This window comes from Rhinatrema bivittatum, chromosome 18, assembly GCF_901001135.1.
Source record: "Rhinatrema bivittatum chromosome 18, aRhiBiv1.1, whole genome shotgun sequence".
NCBI classification, from domain to species: domain Eukaryota; kingdom Metazoa; phylum Chordata; class Amphibia; order Gymnophiona; family Rhinatrematidae; genus Rhinatrema; species Rhinatrema bivittatum.
Window position 1 is genome coordinate 58914402 of NC_042632.1, and position 20615 is coordinate 58935016.

Consider the following 20615-nt stretch of genomic DNA (forward strand, 5'->3'; position numbering starts at 1 on the left):
GTGTAACATTTCTGGTGTGAGGATCTATACAGCTTGGCTTTTTCTGTGTCTTAGTGTTTAGGGCTTGGTTTAATATTTGTAGTGTTGCCTTTTCATAGATAGGGAGGGTTGTTACTGTTTGAGTGGATGCCATAATGCAGGTGTAACTTTGTGCGGATTAGTTTGTGTGCATTATTGCAGATCCTGGGACTATGTTAGGTGCTATATTTCTCTTTCCATTTCTCCAGGTTTGTGCTGCATCCAGAGTGGCTTTCCATTCCAGTTTCTGCCTCCAGATTTGTAATCTGTGGTCTTTTCTCTTCTTGTTGGAGGTTGATTTTGTGTGTGTGACTGAGGTGAGGTACTTCAGCATGCAGGCCAGTAAAACACCTCCTCTTATTTGTTGCATTTTCTCAATAGGACCTGCATTGGTGGGGAGCTGCTGTCTTTCTATAAGTAGGGCTGTTGTGCCTGGTAGCAGAGTGAGTTTGTGTTTCTGTTATTGAGGTAACACCAGAAGATCCTTTTTGTGTGGTGATTAGTTTGGGGAATGTTCCAGTTCTGCTCAGGGTGGTGGGGTTCCTGTGGATGCCTTGTGACTGTCCTATGTTTACTGTGTCTCACATGTAAGAACCATCTATCAGGTGTGTCCTGACAGAAAAATGGTTGAGAACCACTGGTCTGGACTATAGGGTCCCATTCCTGCACTCTGTGCTGGAGTTAGGTCCGTATGGGAGAGACGTTTGCAGGACCAGCTCTGTGCTCACTAACCATCTGCTTTGTAGCTGTTCACCTGGAGGGAACAGCTGCGTCCCTTAATCTTCAGTTTGCTTTGCATTGAACCTTTCAAGCCGCTGTCTCTTCTTGCAATTGTAAAATCTGTGTCCATTCTGAAGGGTGGGTATCATCGGGTGGGCCCTGACTGCATGCACAGAATGCACTTACGAGCAGCCAGTGGGGCATTTATGGGATCCATCTGGGTATATCTTTCAGTAAATGCATGGTTTTGCTATCTGGCTGGTATGGTCACTCATGATGGTGGGAGGCTGTCTGTGTACTGCAAGCAGGAATGAATAAATCTGGCCATTGCCTGCTTTTACAGCTGGAATGGGGCCTCCTTACCCTTAGGGTAACCTGCTCAGATCAGCATTTACAGCCCTAAAAGCCTTGCTGGGCAGACTGGCCTGACCATTTTGGACTTTATCTGCTGGGCAAGTTGGGAAGTCCATGTGGTGGGAACTTCTCAGTGAGAGGAGGGTGCTTGTGCCGGTGTCCGGAGGACTTGGCTCTCTGCAGACTGGATGGAGCAGGTTGACCTTCTGTGCCAGCAGCTCCTGTGTTTCTAAAAGCTCCAAGGAGAATTCTGTGGAAATATTTGGGAGTTTGAAAGAATCGGTGAGCAATCCTCCCTTGACAGAAACGTTAGATTGCATGAGGGAGCTAGGATTGTAACTGGAGGCTGAGGACTTGCACGCGCCTGCTTCTTGGTGCTGGGAATGCATGCAGTGCCAGCCCCTCCTGCACTGCAGCAGGCTGGTGTCCATTTACACTCCTTATATAGCAGTGAGATGGGGAAGCCCTGGTACAGGCAGAGCCTGTTCGGAAACCACAGGCGTTGGCTGACGGAAGAGCCGATACTGTGCTTCCTGCAGCTCTGCCGAAGAAAGTGCTCTGAGCAGCCGAGCCGAGGTGAGGTGGCACTGCCAGCCAGTGCTTGTGCCACTCCGTGGCTTCAGGAATGTGCACCGGGGCTCTTCTAAGTCTGCAGCTTCCTGCTGCTCGCATGCATTGCTCTGCTTGGGTTTAAAGCCTGAGGAGGTGAGCCTTGCCTGACTTGCTGTCTTGCTCTTTCTCAGGTGATGAGTGTGTACAAGGTGACCCTTGAGGGCCCTGCACCCTGGGGCTTCCGATTGCAGGGGGGCAAGGACTTCAGTTTGCCTCTGTCCATCTCCCGGGTAAGTGTTTCAGGAGGGGGAGAAGCTTGAGCTGTACTTCCACCTTGCTGCCTGCAGGTGGCAGATGAGGGTCACTTCACCCAGTTTTCTCCATCTCTACCACTGTGCTTAGATAAGCAGATAAACTCCCAGACTTTAAACCAATGCTGCTCTATGGGGGCTCTCTGTCCAAGCTTGTTTGCATTTCTTTATTGCGCTGGCCTCCTATACCTCTCCTGCTAGGCTATTACAGGCCTTGCTGTCTTCCTCTTAACACCGGTAGTAATCCATGCAGCCACCAAAAACTGGGCCCGATGTCATAAGGTGTGAACAGACTTTATTCCTGATACAGCAAGGAGATGTGCATAAATCATGTTTTCCATTTATAAAATGAATTTTGTGCACAAAAGTATTTCAACACAGAAAGCATTTTTGGTTTGTATAAATCATATTTCATGCAGGGAAATTCTGCACATAAAATACTCATTATAGATCCCAGCACTGGAATTTCAGCTTCTACCCGAAGACTTAACAGCTCTGGAAACTTTATTCTACCTTGGGCAAGGAGTTTCCAGTGCTAAGAAAGCAAGAGGTAAGGCAGCACAGCTCTGTGCGTTGAGGGGTAATAGTTAATGCCATCATTAGGGTGGATTTTCCATGTGAGGCTGCTAACTTAGATGCACATTTTTTAAGTGTAAAACTCCTTAATGAATTAGCAGTGAAGTCCAAGCACAAAAAATGCTCACAACTGCAGGTTAAACTGCGCGCTCTGCCACTTCACCTCATTTCCTCAGTTTGTATGTTGGATGCCTTGGCCTCATCCTCCAGTAACAGAGTCGATAGCTTGACTACACTGAATGAAAAAACATTACCTATGATTGGTTTTAAATCTGCTGGTTGCTAGTTTCATGGAGTGTCCCCTAGTCCTAGTGTTGTAGACCTTTGATTTATTAAAATATTTATAGCTCACCTATATTAACACAGTTATGCTAAGGCAAGTTACAGCCAACATAAACATAATCTGTTTTGTCTTGTAGTAAGAGCCCCCCAAACAGTCTTCCCGGTAGACATTTATTTACATTCAGTCTGGGAGATCACATCTACCCAAAGGCTTCCACAAATAAAAATGTTTTGTTGTTTTGTCTTGAATATTCCTGATCTCCAGCGGGATATCCTTCCATAAAGTTGGCTTTGTGACAGAGCCTGTTTTCTAGTCTCTTGGATACAGGCCACCTTGAATGTTGGCCTGTATCTAGCAAACAGTTATTAGTAGAACATAGAGATCTTCTTGGAGAATATACAGAAAATAAATCTGTTAGGTAATGAGGCGCAATACTGTGCAAAGTGATGTAGACACGAGTAAGAGCTTTAAACTTCAAACGCTGCTCCACTGCTAAGCAGTGTGGATGAAATATCCCCCCTCAGCCGTCTCTTCTCCAAGCTGAACAGCCCTAACCTCATCAGCTTTTCCTCACAGAGGACTCGTTCCATGCCTTTTATCATCTTGGCTGCCCGTCTCTGTCCCTTCTCTAACTCTGCGCTATCCTTTGTGAGATGTGGTGAGCAGAGCTGCACACACTGCTGATGGTGTGGCTGCACCATGTTCTCTGTCCTTTCCGAATGATTCCTAGCTTTGCTTGCTTTTTTGGGCAGTTGCCACCACACACTGAGCTGAGCATTTCCATGTACTATTGACGAAGACTCCTAAAGCCTTGCTCCTAATGCAGAACCCATCGTCGTGTTTCTAAACTTAGGGTTATTGTTCCCTATGTGCATCACTGCAATTGTCCAATTAAATTTCATCTCTATTTAGATATCCACTTCTCAGCCTCACAAGGTCCTTCTGTGGTCCTCGCAATCTGCCTGTGCTTTAACTAGCCTGAAGATTTTTGTATCCTTTGCAAATTTGATGACTTCACTTGGCGCTTTGTTTGTGCTTCAGTTGGGTTCTAGAGACGCTGAGGCACTGGCAATCTTCTTCCCTTGTTTCCTCTTGAAGTCGTTCCTAGGACTTGCAGGAATGTAGACTTTCTAGTCTGGGACTCCCGTTCCTCTGGTATCCATTCTTAGGGAGGGGCTTCATTATCAGACCGATGAGAAGGATATCTGCAGACAGATGGCATGAATTCCTAACCAGGGCTCTTTCTGTGGTGAGTGGGGAGGTCGTGGCTGTAAGGTTGGGTGCTGGATGGCACTGCACCTCTAGATGTGACCCCCAGCCATATTGACTGGAATATCCATTGCATTGCCTGATATAAAAGTGGTTTTCCAGTAAAGGACTGCACGCTTTGCCTCCTCTTCCCTTCCCCAAAAGGGCGGTGAAGATCTTTCATTCTCTTATCCTAATCTACCCAAAAACCTTGTCCCTCTCGCCTCATAAAACACTCGGGCCGTGTGGGAAACGGATGTTCAGTGATGAGCGCCTGCTTCCCTAATGCGCGCCCGGCCACCTCTCCTGGGTGTGCAAGGATGTATTTTAAATGAGGGGTTGAGCTAAAAAGGACAATTACGCGCCCCCAACGCCTCCTTGCAAGTGGAAGCCCAGGAGAGCTGGCAGTCAGCAGGTCTGGAAAACGGACCTTGATTTTACGAGTCTCTGTCTTCCTAACCTGACCCACCAGCACTTTTTTTTTAACCTTTGGGTTCCTCCAACTTATTATCGCTAGGATATATGTACAGTAAAGCAGTATTATCTGCTCTTCTGTACACTTTTTCGGGCTGCTCAGAAATTAACGCCTTATGGTAGAAGGGGATGTGGACGCGCATCCAGCTGCGGGTTAAACGGTGCGGTCAGCTGAGAGCACTGTATTGTAGTGGCCATACTGGGTCAGACCAAGGGTCCTTGGACCCCAGCATCCTGTTTCCAACCGTGACCAATCCTGGTTACACGTACCTGGCAGGACCCCCTGCTGCTCTGGCAGAGGGATAAGCAGTGGCTGTTCCCTAACTCTGCTTCTTGGAAGGGGAGGTGGGAGCCCTTGTTATTTGGGTACCATCAGGCTGTCCTTCTATCTCTTAATCACCTGCCACTGCCGTGAACAATGTACAAAGGTATCTCGGTGGCCTTTGAAATCTGTAATGATCAGAGAGAAATTTAGCCAGCGACAAGGGCCTGGCTTTTGAAACTGAAATTCCTGTGTGAGGACAGAACACGTACTGAACATGACATCTGGACAGAGAGATGCCTGTTCTGCTTTCAGATTGGGCCAGGACCCATTGGATCCAAACAGCACCTTGGCACTCTGCCATTTAAAACAAATTATTCCTGAAGAAACTGGGCAAGTAGTGTTCAGACCAAGTGCCGAGACACTGACTGAGAAATGCCAAATCCCTACATCCCCCTCCTGTCTTCCACAGTGTCCCGTCCCGTCGCAGGTTTTGGCATCATCCAAAAAAGGCAAAGCTGCTTGCATAACACCGCAGGTGAGACGGGGAAAAAACTGCCCTGGCTACTATCGTTTCTGGCTGATGGCCAAGTTTTCTGCCTGCGCACATTTTACCCCCGGCTTTCATCATTTTTTGGTTCCATCTGGGTACTGCGATGCTGTTGGGGTGCTTTCCAATATTTTCATTTTGTTGCTGGAGAGAGAGACGTCAGCAGGAAGTAAAATCATTCTGATTAATCTCTGAAAGCGGCTGTGCCTAATGCTGAGCGAAGCTGTAGACACAGCAACCTGAATTTTACATTTAGGGGACTAAGTCAGGATTTGCAGGGGAAATCTCCTTCATTTGTCAGGTGCCCACAGAGTTCTTCCATGGTTTCTCCTTATGGCTACAGTTGTACAGTTTGGGGGGAGGAAATTTTATTTTTTGCCTTGGACATCGAGGCTGATATTCAGTCGGATAAGCAAAGTGATGGGTGAGATATGGGTGTTCCAGAGACGGGCTACTTATCCTGCTAATTTAGCAGATATTCAGATTTATCAGGTAAGTCTTACCCGGCTGTCTGGAGTGCAGCTTTCTCTTGCACACTTTTATTGTGTACAGAGAAGCAGCTTACCTCAGCAGTACTTCTCACCAAGCAATATTCAAATGGAGCTGTGTTCATTGTGTACGGAGAAGCAGCTTACCTCAGCACTACTTCTCACCAAGCAATATTCAGATGGAGCTGTGTTCTCCTCATCTTTCTCTTGCACACTTTTATTGTGTACAGAGAAGCAGCTTACCTCAGCAGTACTTCTCACCAAGCAATATTCAAATGGAGCTGTGTTCTCCTCATCTTTCTCTTGCACACTTTTATTGTGTACAGAGAAGCAGCTTACCTCAGCAGTACTTCTCACCAAGCAATATTCAAATGGAGCTGTGTTCATTGTGTACGGAGAAGCAGCTTACCTCAGCACTACTTCTCACCAAGCAATATTCAGATGGAGCTGTGTTCTCCTCATCTTTCTCTTGCACACTTTTATTGTGTACAGAGAAGCAGCTTACCTCAGCAGTACTTCTCACCAAGCAATATTCAAATGGAGCTGTGTTCATTGTGTACGGAGAAGCAGCTTACCTCAGCAGTACTTCTCACCAAGCAATATTCAGATGGAGCTGTGTTCATTGTGTACAGAGAAGCAGCTTACCTCAGCAGTACTTCTCACCAAGCAATATTCAGATGGAGCTGTGTTCTCCTTGTCTTTCTCTTGCACACTTTTATTGTGTACAGAGAAGCAGCTTACCTCAGCAGTACTTCTCACCAAGCAATATTCAGATGGAGCTGTGTTCATTGTGTACGGAGAAGCAGCTTACCTCAGCAGTACTTCTCACCAAGCAATATTCAGATGGAGCTGTGTTCATTGTGTACAGAGAAGCAGCTTACCTCAGCAGTACTTCTCACCAAGCAATATTCAGATGGAGCTGTGTTCATTGTGTACAGAGAAGCAGCTTACCTCAGCAGTACTTCTCACCAAGCAATATTCAGATGGAGCTGTGTTCATTGTGTACGGAGAAGCAGCTTACCTCAGCAGTACTTCTCACCAAGCAATATTCAGATGGAGCTGTGTTCATTGTGTACGGAGAAGCAGCTTACCTCAGCAGTACTTCTCACCAAGCAATATTCAAATGGAGCTATGTTCTCCTCGTCTTTCCGGGGCCTCCCTTCTGTCCTCTGAGCCTATGCTTTATTCCTGCTCAGAAGAGACCCTACCCCCAGAATGCCTTGTGTTAAGGTGGACCAGGCCCAGGTAGCTGGGACAAATCTTTTAAGGTGCTGTTCGGGTTTCTGCAGCACACTCTGCCACACCAGTGGTGTTTGAATATTTACCCCAAGTGTCTTCAGCTGTTATGGTCTGAGCAGATTCTGTTAAGGAAGATCAAAGCCAGGGGCCTTCTGCATTTGGTGTTTTCAAACTTCTGCAACCTAACTTCACTTTTCCAAGCTTCATTAATGCTGAAATTGCACCTTTGAAGATAAAATGTGACTGCAAGTGATGGTGAGGGAAATTGTTTAGGGAAAATGAAGGTCTCCCCAGGCATCAGAAACTCAGCATGCAGAGACTGACACATTTATTGAGGCAGAAACTTTCCAGGACATCTCAATAAATCAGTGAGTCTATAAGGTGTCAGTAGCCTCCACGTTGTGTTCTTGCTGTGGGAATGAGATGTGATAACATGGGTAGCCAGAATGCTAGAGCTGATGCAGCACATTGCAGTGTGAAGTTGGGTGGGACCACTTTCTGGTCCGTACTGGTGCATGAAGGGCCAGCTCTGCTGTCTGTCACTCTGATTTTGATGCTCCCCAGCTTGTACTGACTAACTCGGGTACCACTTAGCACTCCTATTATCAAGATGGAATGCAATGGCTGTTTTATGGGGTTTGGCTTAAGTCTTAATTTTTGAAAATATTCCTCTCTGATGCTTAGGTTCCCATTCGGATGGTCTCTGCTTCTCTTGGCAGGGCAGCATATCATTATTTGGATATGAACCCTGTTGTATTATCAAATGTAGATTCTAACATGTAATTTATTTTGAGCTCATTGGGATGCATGTCCCAAGCCTTATGTCCATCCATTGTTGAAGAACTGGGGTGAGAGAGAATTTTAGTGCTAATAAAATTCTTTGCTAGAGGGCTGGCCCAGTGCCTCATTCTCGGATCAGCTGCTCCCCGGGACTGGAGGTGCTGTGCACACAGCGCTGACGGGCCCAGGGGGACGGAGTCGGCCTCTGCAAAATGGCGACACCTAGTGGTCAGATTTAGGGTTCCAGAAGGAGCCTGGTGCATGTGTCCCCAGCCCAGGACTTCCTGTAATGACTGCACCAAAGTTAAAACAGAAGCAGCCCCTTCCCCCTGCAGACAGTTTGAATGAAGGCTCATGGCACCAGCTCCCAGCTCTGCTTTTGATTTTTGCGTTGGAAGCTCAAAGGAGCAAGAGACCTATCCCCACTCCCACCCCCTTCTCCAAGGTGAATCTGTGGCTAAAGTTTGGTAAATCTAATAAATGAAATTACTTTCCAAGCCCCTCACCAGCAGCACTGCCTAACTATAACATAATTAGGGAGGGCTTCCTATGCCTGCTCTGCTGAGCTCACACTGCCATGTGTTTGCGGTTTAGAAAGCACTGGCCTTAGCTATTCCCATCCACTGCTTCCAGTGTTCGCCTGACTGCTTTGATTAAAGACGCTCCCTTTGCAGGACTGTATACAGGTAGCAGGCAGATGTACTGGGGCAGGCGTAATGGTTGAATTTATTCCTAATTAACCGATTTGTATATTCACTTCAAAATTATGTACAATGAAAGTTTATAATAAATAAAACATTATAAGCAAATATAGAAAAAGAAAAACAAAATTAAAATGATCAAACATCTATCATTAACCTAAACATCTTAAATAAAAACAAAAAAATAAATAAAATGCTAAAAGAGAACTAACACGAGCAAAAGCCCCATCTTTTTTTTTATTTATTTTTTGTTTTTACAACTCTTTTTGGCTAACAGTTTTTGCATACAACAGTGGTGGCAACAAGATAATTTCACTGTTGCAAGCATGTTATATGCAGATTGAGATAGTGAGTTATTATACAACAAAATCCACATCAGAGCAATCCCCACAGTAATTAATAAATAATAATAATAATAAACATGCAATTCTGTCTCCGGTTAACATTGTTATACCAAGATATGCGTGATACGGATCCCAAATAGTATTATAAAGTCATACCTTAGCTTTTCAATATCAGTGATGTTTTGTACCTGAGAGCACCAATATTATTCAATGCTTGGGTTAACTTTCCAAAAGTTGCTATTATGAATCTAGCAGCTAATAAAAGCTGCTAAATCAATACCCTACATTTTACTGGGATTAAGGACCTACTCTATCTACCCAGTAAACCCAACAAGGGTGTCACAGGGATGGGAACATTAAGGCTGTCAACTATTTCTTGTGTGACTTGCAACCCACTTCTGGGCAGAACCACCAAGTGAATATATGTGCCCATCTGCCCGCAGCCCCTCCAGAACTGAATATTAGCATTAGGAAAACATCTTGAGTAAAATACAGGAGTGCAATAAGTTCTGTGCAACAATCTGACCATAAACTCGACTCTCTTAGCACAGATAGAAATGTGCTGAGCAGATGATTTTCCATGTCCTGGGGTCCTTGTTCCAGGTGTCAATAATAGGTTGTGGTGTTGCTTTGCTAATAAGGATCCGCGAGTATATAAGTGCTATATCTTTAACATAGGCATTTGGGTCACTCAAAAAATCCTCCAGGCCTTCCAGCTGACGCAGAGGTTTGATCAGGTCAAACTGGCCCCTTTAAGACATTTCTTACTTGTAAATAAAATGCACGAGGATCAGGAGAGATGTCAAAATCCTGACATGACTGGAAAGTGAGGAACCCATTATCATCCTATAGTTGAGCTATCAAACCGAACTCTTATCCCTCCAAGCTTTGAATGCCAGCAAAAACATGATCCTGAGAGGGTAGGCTTTTCATTAATAGGAGCAATAGGAGAGAGTGTTTCATTGTCTCGACCCAAAAATGTTAAAATCTGCTTCAAGATTTGCAATGTATGAGCTAGTATAGGAGTATTTCTACAAACTCTCCTACTATTAGGAGAATCTCAAGGTAGAAAAGGAAGTTCTACCAGATTAATGGCTTCCGCTTGAATTTTTCCCAGGATAAACCTTGCATCCTCCTGAGGAGTTAACCAAGCTTTCAAAAAAAGACTCTGGCTGCCCAATAGTATATACAAAGGTTAAGTAGGGCCATGCCTAGCTGTGTTTTGGGCAACCATAGGCGACTTAACTTTATTGTCACTTCTGGCATATGAATTTAGACATCCATTTTTAGATCATCTAACACACCAACAGGAATCTAACAAGGTATATGCTGGAAAATGTATACTAACTTTGGCAACATATTCATGAGAGGCTTCTAGGAAAAGTAAAAAGTCATGGGATAGGTGGTGATGTCCTTTCGTGGATTGCAAACTGGCTAAAAGACAGGAAACAGAGAGTAGGATTGAATGGGCAATTTTCTCAGTGGAAGGGAGTGGGCAGTGGAGTGCCTCAGGGATCTGTATTCAATATATTTATATTTATAAATGATCTGGAAAGAAATACGAGTGAGATAATCAGATTTGCAGATGACACAAAATTGTTCAGAGTAGTTAAATCACAAGCAGATTGTGATAAATTGCAGGAAGACCTTGTGAGACTGGAAAATTGGGCATCCAAATGGCAGATAAAATTTAATGTGGATAAGTGCAAGGTGATGCATATAGGGAAAAATAACCCATGCTATAATTACACAATGTTGGGTTCCATATTAGGTGCTACAACCCAAGAAAGAGATCTAGGCGTCATAGTGGATAATACATTGAAATCATCGGTACAGTGTGCTGCGGCAGTCAAAAAAGCAAACAGAATGTTGGGAATTATTAGAAAGGGAATGGTTAATAGAACGGAAAATGTCATAATGCCTCTGTATCGCTCCATGGTGAGACCGCACCTTGAATACTGTGTACAATTCTGGTCGCCGCATCTCAAAAAAGATATAACTGCGATGGGAAAAGGTACAGAGAAGGTACAGAGAAGGGCTACCAAAATGATAAGGGGAATGGAACAGCTCCCCTATGAGGAAAGACTAAAGAGGTTAGGACTTTTCAGCTTGGAGAAGAGACGACTGAGGGGGGGATATGATAGAGGTGTTTAAAATCATGAGAGGTCTAGAACGGGTAGATGTGAATCGGTTATTTACTCTTTCGGATAGTAGAAAGACTAGGGGGCACTCCATGAAGTTAGCATGGGGCACATTTAAAACTAATCGGAGAAAGTTCTTTTTTACTCAACGCACAATTAGACTCTGGAATTTGTTGCCAGAGGATGTGGTTAGTGCAGTTAGTGTAGCTGTGTTTAAAAAAGGATTGGATAAGTTCTTGGAGGAGAAGTCCATTACCTGCTATTAAGTTCACTTAGAGAATAGCCACTGCCATTAGCAATGGTTACATGGAATAGACTTAGTTTTTGGGTAATTGCCAGGTTCTTATGGCCTGGATTGGCCTCTGTTGGAAACAGGATGCTGGGCTTGATGGACCCTTGGTCTGACCCAGTATGGCATTTTCTTATGTTCTTTTAAGTAAATTAATTCTGCCAGCCCAAGAGATCGTCAAACATTCCCAGGCCAGAATGTTCTGCTTCATGTGACTTATTAATGGAGTATAGTTCTTTGAGAAAAGATATTTAGGATTCCTAGTGACAAAGATCCCCAGATGCTTAAAGCCATTTGCTGCAACCATGAAATCTGAGAGACTGTCTGGGATCACCATCCCAGGATCTTTTGGGAACAGTTCAGATTTTACAAAATTAACTTGATAGCCTTCCAAGGTACCATATGTTGGAAGAAAGTGAGAAGGCTGAGTTAGATCTTCAAGGAGCTGTCAAGTACACCAACATGTCATCAGTGTACAAGGATATTTTATGAACTCTCCCATCAAGACATCCCCTGGATGTCTGGGTGCTGTCTAATAGCAGCTGCTAGGGGTTCAATGGCTAAATTGAAGAGTAAGGGTGAGAGGACATCCCTGCCTAGTGCCCTGATCTATAGTAAAAAAAAAAAAAAAAAAAAAAAGATACGTCAATATTGAGGAGAGCCCTTGGCCACTCATACATGGCCTTAATCCAGAAAGTAAATCAAGCAGACAACCAAGCATGTTCCACGGCTGCAAAGAGAAAAGATCACGTCAAGTGATCAAATATCTTTTCTGTGTCTGAGACTATCAAACCTGACATTCTCCTCAATTTAGCTGAGTGTAAGAGATTGAATAGTCTCCTGTTAGAGGTGGAGAGACTGCTTTTCACAAACCCAGTTTGGTCAGAGTGGACCAAATCTGGGAGCAGCATTTCCAATCTCAATTGCAGCACCTCGGCCAGTATTTTGATGTCTGAGCAGAGGAGAGAGATGGGTTGATATGACCCACGGTCCAATACATCTTTACTTTTCTTATGTATAAGTGTTATCATGGCATCAACAATGGTGCCTAGGGAGTGTCCCTCTTCTCCATTAAAAACCAGTAGAAGATATCAAGAGATCTGTGACAAGTACTTTTTAAAGAAATCAATGGAGAAACCATCTGGGCCTGGGCACATTCCTCCTAGAAGGACTTTCACTGCTGCCTGTATTTCAAGCAGCAAAATGGGAGCCAACAGTTTGTCCTTTTGCATATTAGCAAGAACGCATACTCCCAACCAATATTCCCTCCAAGGAGTGACTAGGTGTATGCACATTTTTTTTGTATGAGCAACAATTTTTTTAAACCAACAATTTTTGAACACAAGCATTAGCATTGCATTTCTGTGTATAGCACAAAGAAAATAAGAATGTGAGTGACCATGAAAACCTGTGAATGTATGAACAATCGCTCATGTGCTCAGTTTAGAGGGAACCATAATTCCAATCCCTGCAGAAAAATTTGAAAGTCAGCTAAGTTAGTCTCATCAGGGTTCCTGCAGAGAGTAAAGATTATTGTAGCTCTCTGTAGAAAGTGGATTATTATAGCTCCCTATATGTTGGGCTGCCCAAAATACACATTTACGTGCGTTGCAGCTCTTGCAAACTTCTGCGGCACATTTAATTGTAAAGATTCCCATTAGAGACGCTCAACCTCTTTCCTGTAGCAGCTACTTTGGTTGCCAGTTATGCAATGGCTTAAATTCAGAGTTTTGATATTAGTATATAAAGCGTTGCAAAAGGGCACCCCTGGGTCTTTATACACCCTCAAGAGCTGTGCGGTCTTCTGATTCACATTTACTCAAAGTCCCAGACTTTAGAGTTATGTGTTTACAGTGACTCATAGGCATGCTTTGTCCGTGGTTGGCGCATCATTTTGGAATTTGATTCGTGAGGAATTAAGGCTTTTGGGAAAAAGATAAAAAGCATCTTGTTCTGTGAGGCTTTTCCATCATAAGCTAATGGCACTTTTTGTTTTGTTTTAATTATGATTTTATTTTGCTATGACTCTTTGATTTTGACATTTTTTAATTGCTGTACCTAGTCTAGCATGACTGTGTCACTAAGGTGAAACATACAAGTTTTTAAATAAATAGAGAAACATTCCAGAAAAACAGTTTCCTGAGATTCCCCCCTTATTTGCGCAATGTGTGATCCACACGCTAGCAAGGCCCCGGGTTCATCCCTGTGTTCCTAGAATTTTAGCTTTGTATACGGCAGAGCCCTTCCAGTCTCACCAGTTTCAAGAGATTGCAGCTCACGCCTGTCCTGCGCTGAACAAGTTTGCTTGTGCTGAGTTTCCAAGTCTGAATTTTGGCTTAATTACAAGACTTCTTTTCTTTTTCTTTATTTCTGAAGATTTAAAAGCTTCCCATCTAAGTGCAGGTGTGTAATGTTGTTTGAGATTATACGTATCAAGTTCTTAAAGATCAGGGACGTGTTTGTCCCCCTCGTAAAGAAGTATTAACCCTCCGTGTGGAGTTTTTGGGATTCACAGGGTGATAGTCTGACAATGTACAAGCAATGATGTTGCTAGCAAGTATTTTAGCTAACAGTTTGGGTGTCCAGAAGATATAATCCAGCCTACTGTACATATTAAATGCGTGTGGCACTAGGGATGCCGTGGGTCAGTTACCTCAAATGTAGAGATTAGGTCCTTAACGTCTGGGATCTTTGTCTTTCAACGGATCAGGACACACATGCCAATCCCCTCCTATGCACAAGGGCTCACATCCAAAAGTGGAAAAACCAGGACTGTTCTATGCATTCACTAATTTAAAAGGGGTAAGCGTGAAACAGACAATCCAACGTTCCATATCACCACTCAGCGACGGGCAACGGAGCAATACTTACCCCCATGACTAGAACTGTGTGACCAAGCCAGCCAGGTTTGTTTCTCATGTTCATGTTCAGACGCTGCTTTTCTCGCAGTAGCAATATGTAAATCTCGTTTCTACTTTCAAATTGTAGGGTGTTTTTTTCTTTTGATTGGGGAAGAGATTCCTCTGATGTGCAGAGGAAAGGGTCTCGTGCAGAAATGTTGTAACAGCGCCTTACAGTACCCAGAACTTTTATAACTGCCATTTACCCCTCCCATTAAACTTAGCCAGAAATGGAACCTCCCCCCTCCCCATAATAACCCAGACCTCTTTCTGGGATCTCCGTCTGGACCCTTTGCAGTAACAAACAACCCCTCAACCCCCTTAGGTCGATATTCACTTACAGGTTTTACAACGGGATACCCCAGTGGAAGTGCTTAATGCTCCTAGCAGAAAGGTAAGAGATAAAACCAAGACCGTTACAAGTAATAGATTCATACGCAATAGACATAATTGCAGAGCAGTTAATCCGTAATTAGTCCGAAGGTTAGAAAACCCCAGTCCTCCTCGGATAGCTTCAGAGCAAATTTCTGGCAACTGCAAACTGGGAGAGCCTGGACTGGACTGGACAGCACTTCATGGACTTGTGCGTTGCATCTTGCGCATTTCAGAAGTAGCTGCTGCCATCGGAGCCGCCTGATCCTTGCTCCAATCCCAAGGCAAAATAAATGCCACCAGCTCGCTGAGAAATTAATAAAATGTCTGTGCCACCAGTGCTCAGTCCCTCTAACCATGAAGTCCAAAATAACAAAAGGAAAGTGCCCCAAAACGAGGAAAAGTGTTCTGAGAATTTGGCCCTGCTTTATCTCCCATGAATCCCCTCAGCCACACGCTCAGGATTTCTCCACTGCAGAAACATTATCCAACCCGAGACTGTTCCGTAGCCTAGCGTGGTGAAGCATCGCAGAGCAAATAGTTAGGATTTGCAGTTCTCATTTAACACCTGCATCTGCAGAGAAGTCGGGGGAAGTCAATAGCGTATTCCCTTGGAACGTGGGAGTGTTTGCCTCTCAAGCTGCTGCAAAGATCTTTCTCTTATTGTCAAAATTGTGCGGCCCTTGGCTGTTTGCCCTTTCCCGGAGCTGGTGCCAGGACCAATGGTCAGTGAGCAGCGTCTTCATACACCATAGACCCCCTGATGCAGACATCGCTAGAAACAAGGATCCTTGTTAGGGGTCTTACTGTGGACAGAGACAGAAAGCTAAGTCTACCTTTTGAAGTTGATCATTATTTTTGAACTCCTTGGCAGCACTATTGATATAAATGACACACAACTTTTTATCTTGCAATGAAAAATTCTAAAAAAAAAAAAAAGATTAAATTAGACTTGTGTTTCGGTTTGCCGTTATTCTGTGGGGCTAAGGGCTTTATACAGGTTGGTCCTACAAAATTTAATGACATCTTGTCCTTTCTTGTTAACGGTTTGATATTTTATTACCAGCAAACATTTAGTCATTTTAATGTTACACTCTACTGCCAAAGATCCAGGCAGCCATTTTGCAAAAAATGTCACGGCATCTCTTCCCTCTGTCTGCCTTGGGAGGGCAATAATGCAAATATTGCACCTCCTTGACCTCTTCTCTAAATCATCTAGTTTCTCTAATACCGAGCCATATGATCTGTCCATTCTATCCACTTTTGCACGTCCCGATGTATCCTCAATTCCTCCAGACTGGTGTTGGTTTCATTTACTGCGCTGACCAGCTGTGCAACTTTTTCATCAATAATGCCAAGCTGGAGCTGAGAATTTTACAGCAAACTGCTCCATAAGATCTTTAAGAAAGCCAGTTTGCTCGCTTGGCAGACGTTTCAGGTGCATCATCATCCTCCGAAGCAGACGCATCCCCCTGCCTCGGCATTACCGAGTCTGGAAGTGCATTCGTTTTCTTTATTTTCCCTTCTTTGCTGGCCCAGAGTGATGGAATAGATTGGACACCGGCATCCTTACCAGCAAGAACCAAAAATATTCTTTGTGGATTGTTTAAATGCAATTCAGCAGGATCTCTGCCGGCTGCCTCTTAACCCAATCAAAGAATGACTGGAAGTCCCTGCAACATCTCCTAAACATCCCTAAGAGGATAAGAGTATGAGATGAAAAAGTCTTTCAAGGCATACAATAGTCTTCATGGCTAATCACAAACCTGGGGGGAAAAACATGCTTTCACCATTTGCTGAATTTCCCATAGTTGCCTTCCAAACAAATATCCAATGGCAATGAGTTCCAGGCCAATGGAGCCTGATAGTGGAACGTAGCTTCCCGAAAACTTTCCTTCAGGCTTAGCAGTCCCTTTCGGGCAGAACTCAAACAGCATCAAGCCAAAAAGATACTCGGAAGTCCCTTTGGAAAGTGCTTTATGAATCAAACACAGTTTTAAAAATAATTCTACGATGTCCAGGCATCCAGGGTAGAGCTTTGAGAGCTGGGGAAGTAGGATCACATTTAGAGATTCCCTTATTCATTCTGGAGTGAGTTCCAGTAATCAGTTTTAGACTGAACTCAAGACAACATGGTTAGATCTGTTAAGGCGATTACTGATTGTTCAGACAATTACAATACAGCTGCCTTTCATAGAAGGGGCCAAGCTGGTATTTGATTTACATCTACTGAACCACATAGCCTCTGACTTCTGAGGGCTCACCCAACCAATCCGCAATCACCATCTTTGAGCCCGAATCGGAATTGAGAGATGCTACAACTTGTACATCGTAGGCATAAACCTAAGCACTGAAATCCTGCTCTTGTGTAATCTTAGGAAGTGGGCAAGAAACAAGTAAAAAAAAAAAAAAAGGGGGGGGGGGTGGGAATAAAAATGAGATCCTTGTGCGCCACACAGGCGCCTTCCATTTGGAGAAGAAATTGCATCCCCCAATTAACCATAAACTGGCAATCCATTAAAAAGGATCTAAACCATTTCCAGACAATTCCTGATACCCCCAGCTCACACAAACACGACTACAGAAGCTAAGGACTGACCATATCCAACACTGACCTTATATCCATTCCAAAGGACTGACCGTATCCAACGCTGCCCTTATCTCAGTTCCAAAGGACTGACCGTATCCAACGCTGCCCTTATCTCAGTTCCAAAGGACTGACCGTATCCAACGCTGCCCTTATCTCAGTTCCAAAGGACTGACCGTATCCAACGCTGCCCTTATATCCGTTCCAAAGGACTGACCGTATCCAACGCTGCCCTTATATCCGTTCCAAAGGACTGACCGTATCCAACGCTGCCCTTATATCCGTTCCAAAGGACTGACCGTATCCAACGCTGCCCTTATCTCAGTTCCAAAGGACTGACCGTATCCAACGCTGCCCTTATCTCAGTTCCAAAGGACTGACCGTATCCAACGCTGCCCTTATCTCAGTTCCAAAGGACTGACCGTATCCAACGCTGCCCTTATCTCAGTTCCAAAGGACTGACCGTATCCAACGCTGCCCTTATCTCTGTTCCAAAGGACTGACCGTATCCAACGCTGCCCTTATCTCTGTTCCAAAGGACTGACCGTATCCAACGCTGCCCTTATCTCTGTTCCAAAGGACTGACCGTATCCAACGCTGCCCTTATCTCTGTTCCAAAGGACTGACCGTATCCAACGCTGCCCTTATCTCTGTTCCAAAGGACTGACCGTACCCAACGCTGCCCTTATCTCTGTTCCAAAGGACTGACCGTACCCAACGCTGCCCTTATCTCTGTTCCAAAGGACTGACCGTACCCAACGCTGCCCTTATATCCGTTCCAAAGGACTGACCGTACCCAACGCTGCCCTTATATCCGTTCCAAAGGACTGACCGTACCCAACGCTGCCCTTATCTCAGTTCCAAAGGACTGACCGTACCCAACGCTGCCCTTATCTCAGTTCCAAAGGACTGACCGTATCCAACGCTGCCCTTGTATCCGTTCCAAAGGACTGACCGTATCCAGCGCTGCCCTTATATCCATTCCAGCCTTTCCCTTCTCAGCTGCACTTACTGTGGTGTGACTGGAGGGGTCAGCTCCCTGCAAGAGAGGGAGGAGATAGTGGGGCTATGGGGAGGGCTGTGTTGTCTCTGGGGGGGGGGGGGAGATGATGAGCTGTGTTGTCTCTGGGGGGAGGGGAGATGATGGTGAGGCTGTGGTGGGGGGGGGAGATGATGGGGCTGTGTTGTCTCTGGGGGGAGGAGATGATGAGCTGTGTTGTCTCTGGGGGGAGGGGAGATGATGGTGAGGCTGTGGAGGGGGGGTGGGGAGGGGATAGCAGGGATGTGGGGTTATGCTGTGTTTGATTACTCATTCGTCTTTCTCTAGCTGAGCCCTGGTGGAAAGGCGACTCAGGCTGGTGTGGCTGTTGGTGACTGGGTGCTGAGCATCGATGGAGAGAACACATCGCCGATGACGCACATTGAGGCTCAGAATAAGATCCGTAGCTGCAGTGATCAGCTTTCCCTCAGCCTGAGCAGGTGAAGTGTGCCGAGACGCAGGGTGGAGGACTGGCAGGGGTGATGTTCATGTAAAGATGTGGTGGGTGAGGAAACGGAATTATTTTCACTTTATTGACAGGGTTGTGGGTTAGGTCCTTATGTTGCATTCAGTCACTAGCTGGGACATTCAAGGTCCTATCTTCTCAGCCTTTGGAGATAAAAGCAGAGACTGATTTCTTGACATGAGGTGGTCACATTATAAGAAAGCTGAGAAGGCAAAGATTCAGGTACACACCGCCCCTCAGGAGTCAGTCACCCGTTAGCTCCTGCCATAAAGAGAGGGGGACGGGAGGGGCGCCATGTCTGTGGGTTTGTGTATTTTCTCCAGATGCCAAGAATACCTCCCTCTGCCCTCCATATGCCCCCTTCACATTCTCTATATTTTGATAATAGATGTAGTGAATTATCCTCTTTTGGTTTCAATTCATTTTTAAAATGAAAGAAAATTTTGTTCTTGCATAATTTTTATTTTTATTTGGAAGTGCAGCTAGCCACCACCAACAACCCTGCTGCTGCCGCTACCAAAGAAATCCTTCTCCCAGCTGGATGTCATTTCCAGCCACACAACTTTTTAAACCATCTACAGGCCTTCAACAGGCAGGAGCAATCCCCAGCTGCCTCTGCTGCTCCTGGTCAGCCCAAAGCTAGCACCATTATGTTGTAGGTCACACACTGCTCTTATGTCTGTAAGACTTTATTCTCCAGGCAACTACCAACTCTCCATCTGCCCTCTCCCATAGCATCTGCCACAAACGCTCACGCACACTTAGACACTCTCTAACACTCGCACGCTCACACACGCTCTCTAACACTCGCACGCTCACACACTCACAAACGCTCACGCACACTTAGACACTCTCTAGCACTCGCACGCACACACACGCTCTCTAACACTCGCACGCACACACACGCTCTCTAACACTCGCACGCTCACACACTCACAAACGCTCACGCACGCTCTCAAGCACGATCTTAGGAGTCAGCAGGAGACTGGAAGAGCAGACAGTTTCCATTCTCCCCCCACCCCCATCCTTTATTGTGAATAGATGATGACTTAAGCCCTTTCCAAACTCTGTGCTTAACAACAATGAAACTGAGCCCAACCATCATTGGGTGGCTCCGTGCAGTGCATCGCTGCCCCTCATCATTGGGCGGCTCCGTGCAGTGCATCGCTGCCCCTCATCATTGGGCGGCTCCGTGCAGTGCATCGCTGCCCCTCATCATTGGGCGGCTCCGTGCAGTGCATCGCTGCCCCTCATCATTGGGCGGCTCCGTGCAGTGCATCGCTGCCCCTCATCATTGGGCGGCTCCGTGCAGTGCATCGCTGCCCCTCATCATTGGGCGGCTCCGTGCAGTGCATCGCTGCCCCTCATCATTGGGCGGCTCCGTGCAGTGCATCGCTGCCCCTCATCATTGGGCGGCTCCGTGCAGTGCATCGCTGCCTCTCATCATTGGGCGGCTCCGTGCAGTGCATCGCTGCCCCTCATCATTGGGCGGCTCCGTGCAGTGCATCGCTGCCCCTCATCATTGGGCGGCTCCGTGCAGTGCATCGCTGCCCCTCATCATTGGGCGGCTCCGTGCAGTGCATCGCTGCCCCTCATCATTGGGCGGCTCCGTGCAGTGCATCGCTGCCCCTCATCATTGGGCGGCTCCGTGCAGTGCATCGCTGCCCCTCATCATTGGGCGGCTCCGTGCAGTGCATCGCTGCCTCTCATCATTGGGCGGCTCCGTGCAGTGCATCGCTGCCCCTCATCATTGGGCGGCTCCGTGCAGTGCATCGCTGCCCCTCATCATTGGGCGGCTCCGTGCAGTGCATCGCTGCCCCTCATCATTGGGCGGCTCCGTGCAGTGCATCGCTGCCCCTCATCATTGGGCGGCTCCGTGCAGTGCATCGCTGCCTCTCACATAAGACCACCTTACATCGAT

General features: G+C 45.7%; 1 protein-coding gene across 5 annotated transcripts in view; it reads left to right on the plus strand.

The window, feature by feature from the left end:
• The window catches only part of LOC115079984 (PDZ and LIM domain protein 7-like), a 68418-nt gene that overhangs the window by 6452 nt on the left and 41351 nt on the right, over nt 1-20615 (plus strand). For 2 of the 5 annotated variants that reach the window (XM_029583977.1, XM_029583980.1), the window contains exons 1-3: nt 1543-1668; nt 1836-1934; nt 18517-18668. In XM_029583977.1, coding sequence (XP_029439837.1) covers nt 1839-1934; nt 18517-18668 — 248 coding nt within the window. In that variant the 5' untranslated portion in view covers nt 1543-1668; nt 1836-1838. Of the gene's footprint in view, nt 1-1542; nt 1669-1835; nt 1935-18516; nt 18669-20615 lie in introns of those variants that run through there. The other 3 variants (XM_029583978.1, XM_029583979.1, XM_029583981.1) reach the window with 2 other exon arrangements.